Raw genomic sequence first — 20255 nt, forward strand, 5'->3', positions numbered from 1 at the left:
GCCCGGCAGGACCTGCAAATCGAGTTGGATGACACTCAACGCCACAATGACGACCTGAAGGAGCAGGCAGCCGCCCTGGAGCGCCGCAACAACCTACTGATGGCGGAGGTGGAGGAGCTGCGGGCAGCGCTGGAGCAGGCAGAGAGGAGCAGGAAGCTGGCGGAGCAGGAGCTGCTGGAGGCCACCGAGAGGGTCAACCTGCTCCACTCCCAGGTGAGGGACCACCAAGTCCTGCACCTCTGCCGGCACTGGAGAGCCAGGAGCCTGCCAGCACCGGGGCCGTGGTGAACGGCTGGTCCCTGTGGCACTGAGCTTGCTCTGTCTGCAGAACACGGGCCTGATCAACCAAAAGAAGAAGCTGGAGACGGACATCTCGCAGCTGAGCAGCGAGGTGGAGGATGCAGTGCAGGAGTGCCGCAACGCTGAGGAGAAGGCGAAGAAGGCTATCACGGATGTAAGAATGTGGTGGGGGCTGTGCTGTATGGTTCGGCAAGGGTGGGGCTGGTGGGTAGGAGGAGCGGGGAGGGTCTCAGAACTTCTCCATTGAGCCCCTGTGTTCTGGCAGGGCTGCCTGGCCTTGTGGTGATGCCTCTGTGCTCTTGGCCTCGCAGGCTGCCATGATGGCAGAAGAGCTGAAGAAGGAGCAGGACACGAGCGCGCACCTGGAGCGGATGAAGAAGAACATGGAGCAGACCATCAAGGACCTGCAGATGCGCCTGGACGAAGCGGAGCAGATTGCTCTCAAGGGGGGCAAGAAGCAGATCCAGAAGCTGGAGGCCAGGGTGCGAAGGCGGGGGCAGACCCTGGCTGCGTCCCCGGGAGCTGGCTCCTGCTGCCACCCCAGCCCCTGTGGCACCGGGCGCTGCAGGGCACCAGCGCTGCCCTGTGCCTCGGGGGGCCCGCGGGCAGGGATGGACAGTCCCCGAGGCCCTGCAAGCCTGGGCCTGGCTCCCAACCTTGGCTTGGGGTGGCTTAGCCTCTGCTGTGGCTTCTCCAAGCTGGGAAAGTGGCTTGGCCTCAGCTGGGGCCGGCGCTGGGGAGCGGGGTGCTGAGCTGGCCTCTACCCACCCACAGGTGCGGGAGCTGGAGGGCGAGCTGGATATGGAGCAGAAGAAGATGGCCGAAGCCCAGAAGGGCATTCGCAAGTACGAGCGGAGGATCAAGGAGCTGAGCTACCAGGTACGGCGGCACCGCTCGCAGCTCCAGCCCGGCAGGACTTGGCCCAGTTCTCCCTGAACGCAGCCTCTTGCGTTATCCAATAAACTCCCCAAGCCCAGCCCCGCCTGGGCTTGTTCTGGCTCTGTGCGGGGATGGGCAAGGGCAGGACTGGCTTCTCCCTGTCACAGCATCCACCCCTGCTCTGTCTGTCTGCCCGTTTGGCAGCACCTCCGGAGCTGGGTGCTGGGACACCATGGGGTTTGGGGGGGAATGATGGGACAGCGCCTGTGACACGGGACTGGGGGTGCGGCGGGTTGGTGCTCCATGTACACAAGAAGGGCCCTGGCACCACTGGGACGCTCAGATAAAGGTTTGGGGGCAGCCGGACCTGGGGCGGGGGGGGCTCCTGGTGTCCTGCTAACGGAGCCGGGGCACTTGCAGGCTGAGGAGGACCGGAAGAACCTGACACGGATGCAGGACCTGATCGACAAGCTGCAGAGCAAGGTCAAGAGCTACAAGCGCCAGTTTGAGGAGGCGGTAAGTGCCTGTCCCCACCACCGCGCTCCTTCGGGGACAGCACTGCCCTCGCTGGCGATGGCTGCAAGGGAAGGGGGCCATGAGGGCGGCACGGGGAGCTCGCAGCCCCGCGTCCCGGCTGCGCCCCACACACCCACCTCTCCCCATCCAGGAGCAGCAGGCCAACTCCAACCTGGTGAAGTACCGCAAGGCGCAGCACGAGCTGGACGACGCCGAGGAGCGTGCCGACATCGCCGAGACGCAGGTCAACAAGCTGCGCGCCCGCACCAGGGAGGTCATCACCTCCAAGGTAAGCCCCCCCCAGCCAGAGCTGCGGCTGCATCCTGCCCGGCGTGGCACTGCTGGCCTCACCTGCCACGGGTGCCAGGACCTGCAGGGTGGCAGAGAGCTCCCTGCTGCCAGGCTCAGGCTCTCACCAGTGCCCTTTTGGGTTTTTTTTGCCAGCACCAGTAGTAGGAGCCCAGCGTCCTGCCCTGTCCCCAGCTGCCTGCTGTAGGTTGGAGGCAAATGGCTGCAACAGTCACTGCCAGCTTTGCGCCGCGTGAATAAACGTAGCTCTGCCAGGACGCGCTCCGTTGTGTCTGTCACGGGGTAACCGGGGCCTTGGGCTCTGCTGCTGGAGATGGGGGCGGTCTTTGGGGCCAACACTCAGCCAGGCAGGGTCGGAGAGGGGCACAGGCCTCCCCCTCCCTCCTTTATTGCCCTGCCTTGCTCCTGGTTTGGTGGCTTTTGGGAAAAGAGCCTTTTCCTCGTCCATTCCTCCCAAACACTTCAGCCCCCTCTCAGCTGCAGGGGACCAGGGCTGAGGCAGGCTCGGGGTGAGGGTGGAGGGCAGAACAGACCTCCCTGAACCCATTACTCCTGGGGAGAACATAAAGAAATCCTAAAACACCTTCAGATGGGAATCTGCAGGAAAGACAGCAGGGCAGAGGGAGCGGTGGTGGACTGCAAAGAAAGACATCGCCACTCATTTCTTTAAAATAGATTTCTTTAATAGTTTCCATTTAATACGGTTTATTTGCAGTTAGTAAATTGGCATTAATCTGGGCAGCATGAACCTCAGCAATCCCTGGGGATAGTGCAGACTTCCAGAAGTGTTTGTTAGGGACGAGGGTCCCACCTCCGCCCCCGTCCCAGCGCACAGCCCGCTGCAACCTCCGCTGAAGCCAGCGAGCTCGCCCCGGCCCCGCGCAGGATGCAGCCGCCCTGTGCTCTCCATAAATAAGACAAAACAAGGATGAAGGACAGAGCTGTCCAGTCCCTCTCAAAATGAGATTCTTGAGGCATCTGGCATGGACAGATGAGCCCACAGGAACATGGCCCCCAGTTAAAACTTGCCTGTGCGCTCAGCCCGCTGCAGGCAGAGCCTTTCCCCCGGAGACGGGCGCGCTCCTTTGCTGGAGGAGCCGCTGCGGGTTTCTCTCCTGCTCCCTTCCCTGCAGCCGGCCCGGCCTCCTGCGTCAGCCTGAAGGCGAAAGCAAAGCCAAGCTGCCTCCGGCCAGCGAGAACCCAGAGGGATCAGGATCCGCCAGCCAGAAGGCAGGCTGGCGCGGCTTCAGCTCAGCCTCACACGGGCCGGTAGCCAAGGACAGAGGCAGGCTGGCCCCTACCTGTCCGTTACATAAATACGGATGGAAATGAGACTCTGCAGGTTTATAGCAGCAATCGGTGGATGCACCAATTAACTGGACTATGGAAAAGGCATCCCTTAACTTAAAAGCCTTTTAATTTGAAGCATTTATTTTAAGTGTACATCTATTACAGTTAAGAAGAGAAGCAAAGATACACCAAAACCACAAATACCCAAGAACAAAAAAAAGTACAGATGAGAACGAAATTAGCTCAGGGGAGGGAGGGGGCAGGGTGGGGTGACCTGATGAAGAACAGAGTTGCAGCTGCCGTAGCAAGGAGCTCCCCAATGCAAGGGGTGCGAGCAGGGTGACCTCCCTGGAGCGGGGCCGAGCCTGCCCAGGGGATTCAGCCCCCCAGGGAGGGACACCGGGATGCCCGGGAGCTTCTGCAAGGCTCCAGGTTTATGCGCAAGCTCAGTGGCTCCAGCCACCCCACAAGCAAAATACTGGCTGCAAGTCCATAGCAGGAGACTGCAGTGTGAGATAAGCGAGAGGAGAGGGGTGACTTTTGGAGAGCAAGTCCCTCATCCACTCATCCAGGCCCCAGCACAGGGATCCTCAGAGTGGGTTTTGTTCTGCTGGCAAAGATTAGAGACAAAATGCTACAGCTCTGGGACATCCTTGCCACCGGTCCCTCTCCAGAGCCTGGACAGAGCTGAAGTCAAGTCATCTCATCAAATAAGTTAAGAAAATTAAAAAAAAAAAAAAAAATTCAGATGTATGTTTAAAAAAAGACTGGTTTCTTTTAGCTGGAGCTGCAAGACGCATTTTTTTTTTTTTTACTTAAATGCAGTGGCTCAGGAGATCAGACTGTATTTCATTCCTGGGAATCTGACTGTCTTGGAGCAACACAAATAATGTTGGTGAGGAGGCAGGGCGTGCACAGGTTTGGCAATCAGGACTGCCAAAACCCGATTCCCCCTTTCCCAACATATCCTACAAAGTTCCCTTCAACCAGGAGTGTTTATTCCCAGCATTTAACACATTCTGATTAAAATAGATCCAGGAAAAAACTGACATCTCCAGTAAATATTGCACTTCAAGATTAATGTGTGTGTTGGTATTAACAACTGAAAGCAGAGACTGACATAAGACTTCCAGGCATAGCAGGTTAGCATCAAAAGCAATGGTCCTGAAAAGGATTTTAAAACCAGATTAGTTACCCAAGAAGGGACAAGCCGCAAGTTTAAAAAAATTAGTACATTTTAATGCTAGTGCTCCGTGAAAAAGCCAACCCCTGTTGCAATTCCACCACCGCTGAAATGTCTCTGTTCTCCTCAGCATTGTAAAACACCTTCAGATGGATCTGCAGGAAAGACAGCAGGAGCAGAGGTTCTCTCCTAACACACAAACAGACAGATTTAGTACCAAATGATCCAAAAGTAGATGGTAAAGAGGTGACTGGAGCTAGGGCTCTCAGGAATTTGAAGCACACACACACACACTCACGCTCTAACCAACCCTAACCCCCTGATTCCAAACCCCAACAGAAGAGTTACACCTGAAGGGAGTCCTCGTGGTGGCTCTGCACGTGGCTGGTGTGGCGGGGTCCCAGTCAGACTGGCTCCTTGGACCTCACATTTGGAGGGCAATTTCTGTGCTTTTTGACTTGCTAATTCTGGTAGCCATGAGAGCGAGCCACAACTAAATTGGCACATACAGAGTATCCTCATCTGTCAGCAAAAAAAAAAAAAAAACAAAACTCTGACCAGCCACGCTGGACTGGGAGAGAGAAAAAAAAAAAATAAAAAGAGAGGCTGGTTTTTGCAGTTGATTATTTTTATCCCAGAACAACTGGAAGATACATCCCTGAATGTGTTGCCCAGAGAGCTTTCAAAGTCTCGTCCGTTAGAGATCAGAGATGGGGACCAGGAAGGGGCTGGGGTTTTCACAATGCAGTAACGCTCCACGGTTCCAAGCCGCACACGCACACACACACTACACAGCGTATCCCTGAAAATCCACGGGCTGCGAGGTACCCTCCAAGCGCTGTCCAACAGAAGCCAGAGTGAAGAATTACTCCTCAGAAAAGTCTCTGTCAATGTCCATATATGCCTCGTCGATGTAGCTAACTATGGCACAGGGGGATGTCCGGTCTGGACTGAGCAGTATAGATACAGTCTCTTTCCAGTAGGTAAAACTAATACATGAGCTCTGTGGGAAGAGATGGAGAGGCTGGTTAGCATGGTCCACAGGCACCAACACGCAGCAGAAGATACATCCCAAAGGCATTTGGCAGGAAAAAAAAACCCTGTAAATCGCTTCCTATTCAGCCTGGCTTCTCCAGCCACACAGTGTCACACCGCTAATTCACCATTCAGCCCACCCTCCCTGGGGCGTGGAGCAGAAGGGCTGGATGCTGAACCAACTATGGTTCAATGGTTTTAATGGTTTAATGGTTTTAAATTAAAGAATAATAGATTTAGACTGGATACAAGGAAGAAATTTTTCACACTGAGGGTGGTGAGGCACTGGCAGAGGTTGCCCAGAGAGGCGGTGGAGGCCCCATCCCCAGAACCATCCCAGGCCAGGTTGGACGGGGCTCTGAGCACCCTGCTCTGGTTAAAGCTGTCCCTGCTCGCTGCAGGGGTTGGGCTGGGTGAGCTCTAGAGCGCCCTTCCCACCCAAAGCATTCTGTGATTCTGTGGACCACCCCTTCTGCAGCCAGCCTCCCGCTACCTGGCTACTGGCAGGGACTCCCAGCGCCTACGGCATCTATAGCCCTGCTGAGAGCAGCCACGGTGACCACCACCCCAGCAAGCCTGCGTGGGCTGGCAGGGCTGCCCGCAAGCAGTACAAACACACACACGCGCCCAAATTTCTCCTTTGCTGTCCAGTCCAAACACAAGCTGGGATACTGTGGTGCTGCAGATGGAGCCAATGCTGGCAGCAGCTCCCACTCCTAGGGAAGACACAAAGACAACAGACCCTGCCCACTCACATCCCTCCTGCGTCATTCTCTTAAGGCCAAAAGGTCTCTCCGGCAGCCCCACACATCACGTTATTACCCAAAGCCAGTAAAACACTGGACAACTATTTCCACCTCACCAGTGGCCCAAGACACAGCGAGTACAGCAGCGTGCATGCACAGCACAACGCGACCCTGAAATGCGGCAGTGGCAGAGAGCTTTGGTCTCAGCAGCGTCTCCCCTCCGCGGACGCATCAAACCACGGCACGAACGTCGCGACGCAGTGCCCCGGCGCTGCAGGCCCCAAGTCACCCTGCCGCTCCCCAGGTCGAACTGGCACAGCAAAGCACTGCCCCACGCATACTGTGCCAAATAAGGCTGACAGAAGAGTGTTACAAGGCTGCACCGTTCACTCACTGCAGCTTCTCCACCCCACACGGACTCCCTCCATTGCACTCCTCCTTTCTGGGGAACTGAAGCTCCTTATTTTAACTGCTTTCGAGCCCTAATACTGCCCCTCTTCAGGTACCTCGCCTATAGGAGGCTGCCTGCACCGCGCTCAGGTCACAGCCGTGGCCACAGCCGTGTGCTGCAGTGTACGGGCATGCCAGAGAAGGGCTTTTCCACAGACACATTAAAAATCTGTTAAAGCTGCCACCCAAGCACCAAAAAGTCAAGGAAGAAACCTGTGCAACCTCACTTTAGCCTGCTAGGGCATATACAAGGGAGTCACCTTCTCATCACAGGCCATTTCTGCCTCTCCACAGTGCCCGAGACAGACTAGCTCTGGAGTAGAAGCTTGCAGGCTGCTTTCCACATGGCAGCTGCCTTCTCTTCTAGCAGCTACACCAGATACTTCTCCTGCACTGTTTGCCACCCCAGGAAGAGAGGGGACAGTCTGGTTAAGGTGCTAACTAGTCCGGGAGCTGGATTCTGTCCTGCCTCCACATGCCTGTGCAGGGCTGGCCATCTCGCCAGCCCCGCCTCTCAAATCCGCTCAGCATTGGCAAGCTTCGCTTCTGTGTGCCAGAGCCAAGACCTAAGGTCTTACTTGCAGGGAAACCCAGCACCTGCCTTGCAGCAGTCTGAGTCCTTGCAGAAGGCACCTGACTGGGTAAAATAGTGTGAAAAGCACTACAGAAAGTTACACCGGGGGGCAGAACTTGCTCCCTTCTTTCCCTTCACAACCTCTCACTTCCCATTTTTGCTAGGTGATTAGTAGACAGATATTGCTACGATTGATTCTCGCTACGGTAAGAGGTTCACATACATTTTCTAAGCAGGTGCTGTCTTTATCCTTGTTGAGGTAATGCTGTTGCCAGAATCGCAGGAGACTGTGGAAGTTGTTCAGGATGAAGCCTGGGTATTTTTCTGTATATTCCATCTGTTGCAAAGTGCGCAGATAAAAAGGTAGCTTTTCTTTCCTTCGGGCCAGCATTAGGATAACTAAACTTGTGTTCAAACAACTGACATTTTCCTAGAAGAAAAAAAATGACACAGTAGGTCAAACAACAAAAAAATAGAGACATCGGTTGTACACATATCCTTACAAAATGTGCTTGTGGTAAGCATGCAGAGGAGGTGCTCCTACAGGTATCAAGAGAGAAGGGACAAGGGTCTCCTCAAGAGAAGCCGCGTTCCTCCCTGCTCCCAGCCCAGTGCATCACTACACAGTGTCAGCAAGGTAACTGCAAAGTTACTGTCAGCTCTTTACCTGTGTAAGTGTCTGTACATGAATAATATTAATGAGACGGAAAAGAAAGGACATTCTCATGGACATCTGGGACATATATGACAACAGGCGGCACTCTGACAGGACTTCTGCAACTGCAGCAAGAGGAAAGAGACAAATCATCAGTGCTTAATGCTCAGACACGTTGGTCCAAGCAATATGGCAGTGAGAATGGCGCTCAGACTGTAGCAACAAACCGCAAGGTGGCATTTCTGTCTAAACCCAAAAGTTTCAAAGCCCAGACTTAAAATAAGCATTATCGCTACCAACCACCACCCTCTCCATTTCTTACTCTTTACCTTTAGCATCAGACTGATTCTCAAATCGGTCCAGGGACAACGTAATGCAGCGAACAAGCATGTTTGAGTCAACCAATGAACTGTTGATCTGATTTAAAAATATCTGGAACTAAACGGAAATACTTTTTAGTGTTGCATTAAAAAAACAAACAAAAAAATTCATCCTACAGGAACACTCATAGAAGAGGTCTGACAGAACAGCGTTTCATACCCTTTTCAGAATACGCGTGGCCAAGAGGCGTACTAAGCCAATTACTCTGTTGGTGCAAGGGGAACAGGTCAGCGAACCCACGCAGGAAGAGCTACGACGAAGGTTTGGCGAGTAGGCCAACAGTAAGCGTTCTCCAGATTTTTGACATTGAAAGAGCACAGTTCTCGATGGTTACTGGAGAAACTGCCTTGAATTCCGAGCACAAGCACCTAAAACGTGCACTTAACCAACATATGGTTTCACAGACATGGACAATTTCCCCTTCCCTTCAGAAACATGAGTTAGGTTCTGAATGCCAAAATACCCAGAGGTCATCACCTTTTCGTTATCTCTAACAGGAACAAGAGGAGATGCACACTCCCAGGCCTGCCTCATCCAGTCCAAGCCAATACTGGCACCGAGGGCTGCCCAAAGGATCCCTATAGCAAGTGCCTTAAAAACACTACAGAACAGAAAAATGCCAAAGTCCTGGCACCACTAAAATCTCTTTGGAAGCTGTGTCACTTCAATGAGACCAAGATTTCATACAGTATTTGTTTTGAAAGAGGGAGACAACACAGCATGGCTGCTGGCGTCTGTAGTTCCTCCAGCTCCGTGTTTTCCTACACTTTATTTTCTACAGCAGACAGTGCTAGGGAGGAATACAGTGAGGGACTCGTACAGAATGAGAATTAAATAAAGTTATAGATCAATAAATAGGAAGCACACACAAAGTATAAAGACAGATTCTCTAGAATGTGTGAGTTCATTTACTAGAAAACAACCTGAAATTAAATACATCTTTCTTTTAAATACCTCTCTGTTTCTGTTCTCCAAGGTCTGCCAGAACTAACAGCAACCAGAGAAAAATTACAGTAACATAAGCAAGAGCATGAGGTCATTCGAAACCTACCCAAAAGCTGATGTTATACGTACAAAGTGTGCAAGAGCATGAAACCACTTTGCATAGAATGCTGCCCATTCTTGATCTACATATGCAACTAAGTTTTATAGGCAATTACATCAGCCATGACTTCTTAAAATGTCTCTAAGTTCAAATAACATCAAAGATATGTCTTTTTGCAGTATCAAATATTAATAAATATTTTAAGTCATCTCCATCAAGAACCACCTCCCCTCCCCAAGCTCCAGTAAAAGATTTTTTTGGAGCCTGTCTCGATGTCCACAACTATCAGCTTAACCCAAACCCCAGTGACTTCACAGGAAATGTTCTACCATCTTGGAGCCCTGACCTTAGACCTGCCCAATCACGTAACAGGGCAACATTTTCTGAACAGCTCAGCGCTTGCTGACTCAGAACAGCTGAAAACACGAGTGTATGCAGCAACATGCATGCTTGTGAAGAGACTTTGGCAGCTCACTCCTTTGTGTTTACTGTGCACCAACCCCAACAATCACAACAAAATCAGCAAATGATCTGAGTTTCTTAGTGCTACGTTTAGTTGTAAGACCACGTAATTTAACCCACTGGGGACAGCTTTTACAAATATTTACCTTCTCATCTGTGTTGATGTACTTGTTGAACCTCTTGAATGCATCAATATTGAATTTCATCAGTTCTCCCAGCAGGTCAAAGTAACTCTGAAGCACATCTCGTGATTTGCACTCACTATCAACAATGCAGTAGAGAATATGCTGGAATGGAAGGAAAACATGTTATTGCCACAGTTTAGCCCAAGCCAGCAGTACAGCAAAGACTCTGATTTAATCAGTAGTTAAAACATTTATCTGCAGGTTTATTTCTGTCATCTAAGAACTAACGAGAACAATTCAGATGAGTCTTCTGTTAAATTAACTTCCCAGTGATGTGGGCTATAGAACTGGCCACCTCACACCTGGTTGCCACAAGCAGAATTCACAAATACTTTTCAAAAACTGCTCTATTCCCAGTGAATATTTAGCACTACATTTTTAGTCCATTTTGAATTCATTACGGATAAATCCTTCTTGATTGCTATGGAGATACATTACAGAGGAAGCATGACATATACTTCGTTACCTCCAGGAGTCCTCTCTTTAGCAGGAACATCTGGTCTGCATAGGAGGTGGTGCCTCGCAGAAAACTTTCAACTGCCCTTGCTTGCCAAAACCTGAGAAATAGAAGAAATGAGGTTTTAATTTTGGAGCAAGGGGAGTATTGGGGAGTATTGTATCACAACTATAATTTAAGTCAGGTTTCCTAATCAGTTCCATTCCAATCTGAAGCTGGATTCAGACCTGTTGATCCTGCAGAAAATCACTGACTGTACTGGGTATGAGGTTCAATGCAAGCTTTGGCATTCTCCCTCACCTGCCAAGTGCAACAAAGCCAGATCTTTTCACAGCTTATGATTCTCAAGCATTTTCAACTGCTGTAAGCTGTATGAAAACAAACCAACTTCCCAGTCAACTCAAACCAGCATGTTACAGCGCAAAGGGAACCCACCTGAAGGAGGATTCAGCTGGTTCCTTCTTCATGACCTGAAGCAGTCTGGTCAACAAGCCTCTTTTGCCATCACAGACAAGACTCCTAGAGCATGTGAAGAAATCAGAGCATGAGTGTAAGGGCTGGCAAGCACTGAATCCAGTCTCTTCCCCAGAGCTTTTAATGATCAAAATCCCAGTATTAAATATATAGTACAGATACTAATTAACTTTCATTACCAGTTCTACCAGTGGAAGAGTTCTCCTCGCTGCCTTTTGTAAACATCTGCAATACCTGCAACATGGCTTCCACATAAATCCTAACATTATCTCTCAAAATGTTAATGATTTCAGAAATACCAATTCAGACCTTGTAGGAATTAAGAGATTAGGAAAAAACCCCCATACACCACATACGACCTTAGGAATGAAAGAAAAACACGCCTTTTTTGCTCAACAAACATAAAGGAAGCTCTAAGTGCTATTTAGGAGGCAGAGCAGAGTGCGAAAACCTAGATGCTACATGAGGTAGCCTTCTTTCGTATGTACTAGTAGAAGTATAGAGGCTGTAGAACTGCAATACTACTTGTATTAAATAGCATCTTCAGTGGAGTATCTTCCTACAGTAAGCTTGTGCAGAAGCAATGCCTTGATCTCCTCATTTATCAAGAAAGGCAACACAGAAACGAAATGCCAAGGGTGGAAAAGAAACCAATTTGGGGTCAGAAACTGAGCAGTGCTGCCAGTCTGGCTAGACAAACCATCCTGCAGAAGTAGAATAAGATGCTTCAAGTGGCACTCTTCTGCTCAAGAAACACCCCAGCACGGATATTCAGCAGATGCAGCCACACCGATGGCCACGTGCTGGATCAGCACCTTTGCTGGGCGGTCGACAGCCAGCTGACAAAGCCGTCGTGGGAAGTGTATTTCTTGCAGCATGACAGTCTGTTCTTACTAACACTCGAGAGAGAGGAGAAACTTTGCAGGCTGGAAGAAGCTGTTTATACCCTCAATCCACTTCCTTTCAGTGCACTCCTAACAGGGTGACTTTTTCCCCCGAAATACTTACTCCTTTTCGAACAAAGCCAGAAAGGTACCTGTGCTTAGAAGGAAAGGATCTGAGTAATACAGACACCATTTCTTCCCAATTAGGCACACTATTGTGATAATAATTATAATCTAGAAATCCTCTTAGACAATTCCCTTTTGAAGCGAGGTAAATCTGCCCTGTGCAGACCAAGTCCCTGCTGGCACTCTGGGAGTATTCTGACAACTAAATTCGGCAAGCAGTGTTCCACCTTGTGAGGTCTGTACATCAGAATCAGTGTTAAAGAGCTTATTAAATTAAAATAGTCACTCTAACAGATACTCAAATATAACACTGGAGATTCTGTGAGTGGTTTAACATGTTAATCTAATTTAGCTTATTCCAGTTATTAGCTGCTCTTAAAATAAAGACTCTGAGCAGACACACTCAGAGCTGTTTACGCAGACTGTAAATGGACATTATGTGTGCACAGACTGCTCCTGAATCTCAAAACTAAGATTTAGTAGTAGTAGCAATTCATGCATTAGAGGGATCCCAGTTTAATTTCCAGGTCTGTCTGCAATGCCAGTATTGAGAAAGACCAGACCAACAGGCAGACCTAGCACATCATAATGAAGTTTGGGCCATGAACTCAAAACCCCCATTTTAGGTTGCTTTTGTTTTAAAGTGGCTTACTCCAAGCACAAGCACACTTTAGATTTGCTAATGACCACAAACATCCTACAAACCTAGACACTTCCCGCTGAAACATGTCACTGAAATTAAAGCAAGTGAGGTGGACAGAAGGACCTTAAACAAAACAGGTGACATCAAACCTCCGATGTAAGTGCTTGCAAAACAGTAGAAGCTGCTGACCTAAACCCTCTGGCCCTACTCACCTGTCTGTGTTGACAACTGCATCAACTTCAGGGATGTTGGCTTTATGGGAGATTGCACTCAGCTCATTAAGTTCTTGGCTGTTTAAAAGGAGATACTTGTTCCTAAAGCAACACAGTTGGGGAGTAGAGGAGAAAAATACGATGAATTCAAGAGGCAGGCAAATGTGCAATTCCATGAAGAGTAAAGCCACGTGCCTACGAGGGCTGCAGGACTAGGCAATCAGCTTTCGCCTGCCCAGCTCTTCACAGCCGTTCACACTCTACTCCCCTCCACCACAGCACACTCCCAGGCCAACCAGCTGCAGTTTTATAAGCTTCCTCCAAATCTTGCCAAATGCAAGTTTCAACACTGACCAGCTCTGAGATACCGGTTCTTTGCTGACCTGTTCAGGATCTTATGGTTTCTTTTGTGAATATTTGCTTCCAGATGGCAGTTGTTTTTGAAAGTCTCAGCAACATTTTGCTGCATTTCAGCAGATCTAAACAGCAAACCTTTTCACAGCTTCCTGCAGTCTTTCTCTGCCATATAGCGACTATGCTCCTTACCAGTAATAAACCTCAATTAGAAAGCAGAAACTGCAAAAAAGTACTCAATCATCCCGGTATTTTATTACTCTGAGCAAATTGTTTAGTCTGGGAATATTTAAAAGCTCCATTAAATGTAGAAAACAGGAATGGATATAAACCCACAGAATTTGCATTAGCTGCTTTATTCAAATACTGAACTTTTCCTAATGAAAACCAATTTATCTGTAAAATAAATTAAATGCAGAACAAGTCTGACAAATTAAAATACGTAGTCCAGAGGCTCACTTTGACAGACTGCCTGCCGAATGTCAGTGTGCTCCCTTAGAGCCCTCCTACTACAAAGTGCTCAGAATCAGACAGCAAAGATTTATTTACAGGAAACCTAAGGGAGCATAGGATGCTGCAGTGAGTGTAGGGGTGTGCAAAGACAACCTACTCATCCGAACACAGCACCTACACAGAGGATAAATTATTAGACCAGAAAGGTGATGGGGATGCCGCCTTGCTTCAAACACTATCTTCCAGACTAGTGCCCACTGAGGCTGTCATGTGAACCTTCTTTTGATCTGGATCAACAGGTTTCTGTAATGAAAATACAGCGTCTCCACGCAATAAACAGTTCTGCAAGTTTGGTTTATACACAGTTGTACTGAAGTTAATATTAGTATGTAAGTATTTGCTCTCCTCCAGTCCTCAACTAACTCAGCTTATCTGCGATTTCACAGAAAGTTCATGTAACTATTTGTTTAAAAACCCTAACCAGATTCCACACATTCCACTCACTCAACTGCTACAGCTGAAAGCTGTTTTCTGTTTAAAGAAGCCCAAGATCTTTGTAGTAATCACTTAAGTAGGAACATCATCTAAAGAGATTTTATTGGAAAACCTGGAGTGATTCCTGGGCAAACAACGTCTTGCATGGAGGATTTACAATAGGTCAGATTTACAATAGGTCAGCCTTTCCCTTATTTTTACAATACGTCCAGCAGCTCCCCATTCTTAAAGCTAACACTTCCCAATCGAAAGGCTGATACTTTCAATATGCGTATCTAACAGTACTAGATAAAACCTACACAAAAGTATCAGCCCAGCTGTAGATAAGACCAGCTAGGCAGGAAGTGAAGGCATATACATATTTAGTGCAATATGCCTCAAATGCAGATATTTGTGAAGAACAGGAAACCATCTTGCAGGACTGAATTAGAGCAACAGGGCATTGACAGAATGCAAGATGTGATTCTGCAGGTCAAACGGAGCAATGAGTACCTCTACCAGCAATGGGGGTGTGCTCCTTGAGTAAAAGCATTAAAAAATACATACATTAAAAAAAAAAAAAATCTGTGTCACCCCTCAGCTACTGCAGCAGACTCGAGCTTCGTAAAGTATGCCTTCTGAAGGCAAACAGAAGCTTTCTTCCTACTTCCAACCTAGGTTCCCAATGGCTAGCTGACAGATAATTGTTCCCTTAACATCTTCCCATCCAGTTTAATCAGGCCTTCCCCATTGCTGGCATTCAGAGAGCAATCACACCTTCCCAGCCTTTCTACAAAGGCAAAAGAGTATTGATTAACCTCTTCAGAGGTACGCTGTCTTTTACCCTGATCTTCCAACAGCTTTTGTTTCATGCTTGTTCCACTATGAGTTAAACCTGAACGTGTCCCCATGGCATACGTGTGCTCTTGTGAGCACGCTGGCTCACTACCAACTCTCAGGGAGAAGACAGATAAACAACATCATGAAAGCTGCCTCCTTATTTCTTCAGCCAGAAAGCGTTAACTCATCACATAAATGCTTCAGTTCATTTCAACATGAAGCAAAGTGGGCTATTTTTAATCATCAACAGACACACTAAGATATGCCCAATAGAGAGCATATCCTTAGCCTTTTCACAGCAGGAGCTGAAAGGCACGTGAACGTCAGAACCGGCTGAAGGACAGTACAATGTTCCATTCACATGGAGCCTGCACCGTGCCTCGGACACACACTGTAACTGCAACCAGGCAAACAATACCGCCGAGCCACAATCTACCACAGCTTTTCATACTCACTCATGGTGATCACTAAAGCTCTGAAGAAGCCTCAAGAACTGTATCTTTAAAGTAATGTCCTAAAAAGAGACAAGGTCAAAAAATTTTGCTTTAGTATTTTTGGAAATCATTAGTTACCAAGCTGATATCAAACAGCTGAATTGAAAACCCATCCAAATCAAACCCATTTGGACAGCAGAGCAAGAGACTTGCATAAATGGAGAAGGCTGCACTTTGCAGGTTTCCCAAAATAGAACAGAAATGGAGAGTGCCTCCAAGCCTATGCACGTAACAGTTAATAATTTCTTCTCACTGCAAAGGCAAAAAAGCTCATCACTGCATTGACCGATTTAGAATATCTAGGGTTGGGGGACAGGGGGGAGAACCAACAAAAAATCCACCCCCCCCAAAATGTGACTGTGATCCATTTTGTGTTCTCTGCCTCTCCTTGCTAGACCCGCTGGCTATCGTTTCCTTAAGTTTTGGTTGTCTTCTACATTTGCCCTCCAGGGACCACAGAACTTACCCCTTTCCCAGTTCCCAAACTAGGAGAGAAGGAAGAGACTAAATTGCCCTCTGATAAACTGCTCGCATGAGACAAAGATAAAGACTTAAGTGAAAACAGTAATTCACAAAAATCTGACTGCTGCCACACCTCAATTTGTTTATTATACAAGCACGCAGTTACTCAACACATCTCCTCAGAATTATATGATAGGGTAAAACTCCAGTACAGAATTTAAAAAGTTACTCACTGGGCTACAATCACAATTTTGATTGTGTCCATGCAGAACAAGGGCTGATGCCGAATGCTTTCTCCAAATCAGTTTGTCAAACAAGTTATTGAGACCAGGAATCAGTTTGAACTCTGCTATCATTTTATGAACCTGGAAAACAAGGCAAGTACATACTTATTTGCTGCAGCCTCAAATACGGATATAATGTAAACAGATGGACACAATTACATCATCCTCTGACAACAGAAAGAACAAATTCTTTTATCAAACAGCATGTGTTTGCGTTAACATGCACGCTAACCATGGTGTATCATTAGAGCAGTTTCCATTTGGTGGACATGGATAGTAAACACACATTTTGGGAGCAAGCTGTTAGCCAGTGCTTCAGTTAACCACTGTGCCTCTGGAAGCAGCTTTGGACATTGGGAGATCACTTACAGCACACTGAAAATACATCTATACCCAACTTCTGTGGATCACAAAACTAAGTTGCGAATATTCAGCTGCCAGTCATCCACTGAGCGTCCTTTGCCTTTCTAGCTCACACAGCCGAAGCTGAGGTAGTCCTCCGAAGACAACACAAACCATCGATATTGTTTTTGTTCAAGTGACTTAGGCAGGAATTCTGAGCAAAGAGTCCAGCAGTAACACAACCACACGGCAGTACAAGCGCTGCTCCTTCAGGATAAGGGGAAGTTGAACTTCTTTAGAAAACGCTCAGAAGAGAAGAAAATGCCAAATGACTCAGGTTTATGTACCAGTCTGCCCGCCAAGCTAGGATGCAGTTATGTTTGAATTGAAAAACCTATCCAAATCAAACCCATTTGGTTCATGATGTGTTTCAAACAGACTATGGAGTTACTCATGTAAAAAAACCTAATAATTTTGGTGTGAACAGCTGTTAAATACCTTAGTCCAAGCTTTGATACTTTTGGCGTAAGCAATCTGGAAGATGAGGAATAGGAGAAATACAAGAAGTGGGACTCTCATCAGCTGTAGGCCTATGACAAGCAGTATCCCTTCAGATGTGGTGCAAATGAAAACCATGCATGATTGGGAAGCCCAACATGCTGTAAAAATTAAATGCCCAAAGCAGTAATGGACATGTTCCTTAAAATCAAGTCACCTAAACAATAATCTAGGTTGTCCCCATGATGCAGAATTATAACTAGCAGTATTTCAAGCAGATCACTCCATTTTGTTCTATTTCCTCAAGTACCTGAATGATTCAAAAATATTTGAAGCTGATGCTATTTTACAGGTTTTCATTCCCATTCTTGTTCACAGCGTAGCTGATGGCCTTTTGCATTCCTCTTGGCTGTAGCCACCAACCTTCCCATCTATATGGAAATCACATTCCCACTGCTGGGCATCTCCAAATATCACACCTGAAGCAGCAGGCAGCTCCTTCCCACCTCACCCATACAGACTGCAAAGCTTGGAGCCCTTCGGTGCTCCCTTACTTTAAAATGCTGTTGGACACTTAGATCTAGTCACAAGCCTCCAACAAACACAGCTCTGAGGAATCTCTGCGAACAAAGCACTCCCTGTAGTCCCCATCTGTCAGTGGCCAGCATGGCACAAGCACAACAGGATGAAACCAAGCGTGCGAGCTGCCTGCAAGAGCCTTGGCCCCTCGCTGAACGCGGAGCTCTCTATGCTCATCATTTTAACTTGTGAATCTGCTCCCTTCCACACAGAGCATATCTGTTTATTCCAAATGACTCATCCCTAATTTCAAATGTGTTCAGTTTACTTTTAGTTTGCTTAACTCTAAGTTCTCACCTGACAAGACGGCTGCACGACAGAGCTCCTGAGTCACAGTCATTGCCTTTGGATCACACTCCCTCCCAGACCCCAAACTCATTACAACTACTCAGCCTGGGGATGCCAAGACAATCCCTGCTCTATATTCATCCTTCAAACTCCTTTGACTTTTTCCTGTTGCTGCCCAGCTTCTCACGAATTGCTCTGTTGCTTTCTCACTACTAAAACTAATATGCGCTTCTGCTGCATGCAGTTTGGCTCCCTATAGCAGGAGCAAGTAAATAGCTGATTGCCTTTCACCACAATACGGACATGCAAGACAGCCTAGAAAAATATGTAAGGAGAGTAATTTAGGGTGTAACCATAACGAGAAGGAAGCAGAGGCACAGATCTGCAGTGAAACACCACTCATCCCCAAGGGTGTGATCATCCCCAACATGGCAGCAGGTAGGAGCCAAGTTGCTGCTAGCACAGTTGTCAATTTATGCAAGTTAGCCAGCAGTCAAGTTTAAACCAAGGATTTGGAGTAAACCTTCAGCAACAGGGTGAGTTTGTTAAGAAGCTGCATCACCCCAGACCATTATGTTGATTATCACAGTGGACTGAAGCAGGTTTGTGATGCCCTTTAGAAATTCTGTGCAAAATTATTCCAATATAAAACCAGCAAGACCTTTGGCTGCTCAGACTGGAAGACTGATATTGCAGATCCTGTGCTTTTATTACCTCACAGAAAAAGGAGATACCATCTAGCAGCTGAAATGCTTGTCAGTGAGAGTGCTATTGCAGACACTGCCTTTCCCTGCTTATCGGAGCTTTCCATGTAGAACAGCTCAGCTCTGGTTCTTAATCTGACTGCCTCGCAGGAAGGGGAATAGATTCACATCTGCCACATGGGTCTTTGAAAACTTTATGTACATTAAGGAATGAAGGATATAGCGTGTGTTTCAAAGACAGGGGATTTTACAAAAAGAGCTGGCTCTGGACAAAAAGTGTTTGGAAATGAAGTAACTCAAACCTTTCAAGAATTCAATTCCAGTCCTGAATCAGCCCTGGAAAAGAAGTGAGCTGCATGCCAGCTTTATCCTTAGACAGTTTCCTGTTTGCATGGGGGCAGAAGTAGCAGAGGAAGAATGAAGAGTTGTTGTCCCAGGAAATTAAAAAAAAAAAAAAAATCAGCTTGAAAGCTAGCTATTTCAGCAGCACACTTTCTACCTTGTCCCATTTGACAGTAGCACACTAGAACTGACCCAGGGAGCTAAGGAAGCCAGCACCTTCAGCTCCTTGAACAGGCAGCAGCAGGTGAGTGCAAGCTGCAATTAGTTTCCGCAGTATCTGTAAAACTGCATTCGTGTGGTGAAATCAGGCAGGGATGAATTATCTGACTTGATACAATAGAAAAAAAAGTCCTCCTAACAGATGCGTGTTCTGGTAGTTCCAGTTATGTCTTGGGCTTTTTTTAAATTTTATTTTATGCCAAATAGAGACAGTACTTCTAAAAGGAATGACAACAGGATTATGAGTTTCTCTGGTTACTATTATAAAGGACCTATTTCTTTTTAATGCTGCGTATCCATTTGTAGGTTCAGAGTGAACAGGTTAGTTACGTTCAGCACTTCTACAAAAGCACTTCTATTTTAAATTTGGATTAAGAGATTTAAGAGACTGCCTGTGGCGAGTATTTGTGACTCCTATACAATGGGAGGTTACTAGCAGAGAACAAAATACTTAAGATATATGTGCTTAAGCAACAGCCCCCCAACACAGCTACTCTTGCCTAATACAACAGCCCTTCAACAACTCAAAACAATTTGATCCTCCCAGTCTCTAGGGCATCCGAATGCCCCTGCTATTCCAAGCTGCTCTGCCAAGCTGAGCAGACTGCCAACGTTGGAAACCTGTCAAAACTGTACCAACGGATTGCTGCTCTTCCCCCTTCACAATATGCTTTTGACCCGTTTAAATCAAACTACAGCCAAGCTGCAGTGATTAGTTCTCCATAAGCCTACGTGAGGCAGGGAACAAATTATTTTTCATTTGGAAAGCAAGAAACACAAAAGGAACAGATGAGTGGGATTTCTAGGCAGCGCCTAGTGCAGACAGCACTGAAGCATATCCTCCCAGCTGAGTTTAACACCGCACTCACTCAGCCAAGACATGGGAACCTACTGCAAAAATCACCCATTTATAAAGCACCCCAGAGGATTTCCAAAAGTGAAAACAGCTAAAGAAGGGGAATGCCTGAACGGGCTCCATTCAGAGCTGGTCACCAGTGCACCAGGAGCAGGAAGAACCCCTGGCTGCAGCTCCCGCAGCATCCAGGTACATCCAAACACTTCCTCACACAGAGAGACGGGATGCCTCATCCAGGAGGAATCCTCCTGCATCCATCT

At 47.5% G+C, this 20255-nt stretch overlaps 2 protein-coding genes across 2 annotated transcripts in view; one reads left to right on the plus strand and one right to left on the minus strand.

Moving 5' to 3' along the window:
* Positions 1 to 2290, plus strand: part of MYH7B (myosin heavy chain 7B) — a 28913-nt gene extending 26623 nt beyond the window's left edge. The window contains 7 exon segments of the mRNA XM_075721370.1: positions 10 to 213; positions 329 to 454; positions 612 to 782; positions 1075 to 1179; positions 1600 to 1695; positions 1847 to 1984; positions 2192 to 2290. Coding sequence (XP_075577485.1) covers positions 10 to 213; positions 329 to 454; positions 612 to 782; positions 1075 to 1179; positions 1600 to 1695; positions 1847 to 1984; positions 2192 to 2290 — 939 coding nt within the window.
* Positions 2291 to 4511: 2221 nt separating this feature from the next.
* Positions 4512 to 20255, minus strand: part of TRPC4AP (transient receptor potential cation channel subfamily C member 4 associated protein) — a 38231-nt gene continuing 22487 nt past the window's right edge. Inside the window, exons 10-19 of the mRNA XM_075721371.1 lie at positions 16117 to 16248; positions 15383 to 15441; positions 12807 to 12908; positions 10903 to 10986; positions 10477 to 10567; positions 9972 to 10112; positions 8267 to 8375; positions 7950 to 8062; positions 7506 to 7712; positions 4512 to 5480 (exon numbers count right to left, since the gene is read on the minus strand). Coding sequence (XP_075577486.1) covers positions 5343 to 5480; positions 7506 to 7712; positions 7950 to 8062; positions 8267 to 8375; positions 9972 to 10112; positions 10477 to 10567; positions 10903 to 10986; positions 12807 to 12908; positions 15383 to 15441; positions 16117 to 16248 — 1176 coding nt within the window. The 3' untranslated portion in view covers positions 4512 to 5342. The remainder of the gene's footprint in view (positions 5481 to 7505; positions 7713 to 7949; positions 8063 to 8266; positions 8376 to 9971; positions 10113 to 10476; positions 10568 to 10902; positions 10987 to 12806; positions 12909 to 15382; positions 15442 to 16116; positions 16249 to 20255) is intronic.

The sequence above is a fragment of the Pelecanus crispus genome, chromosome 14, assembly GCF_030463565.1.
Source record: "Pelecanus crispus isolate bPelCri1 chromosome 14, bPelCri1.pri, whole genome shotgun sequence".
In the NCBI taxonomy this organism is placed as follows: Eukaryota; Metazoa; Chordata; class Aves; order Pelecaniformes; family Pelecanidae; genus Pelecanus; species Pelecanus crispus.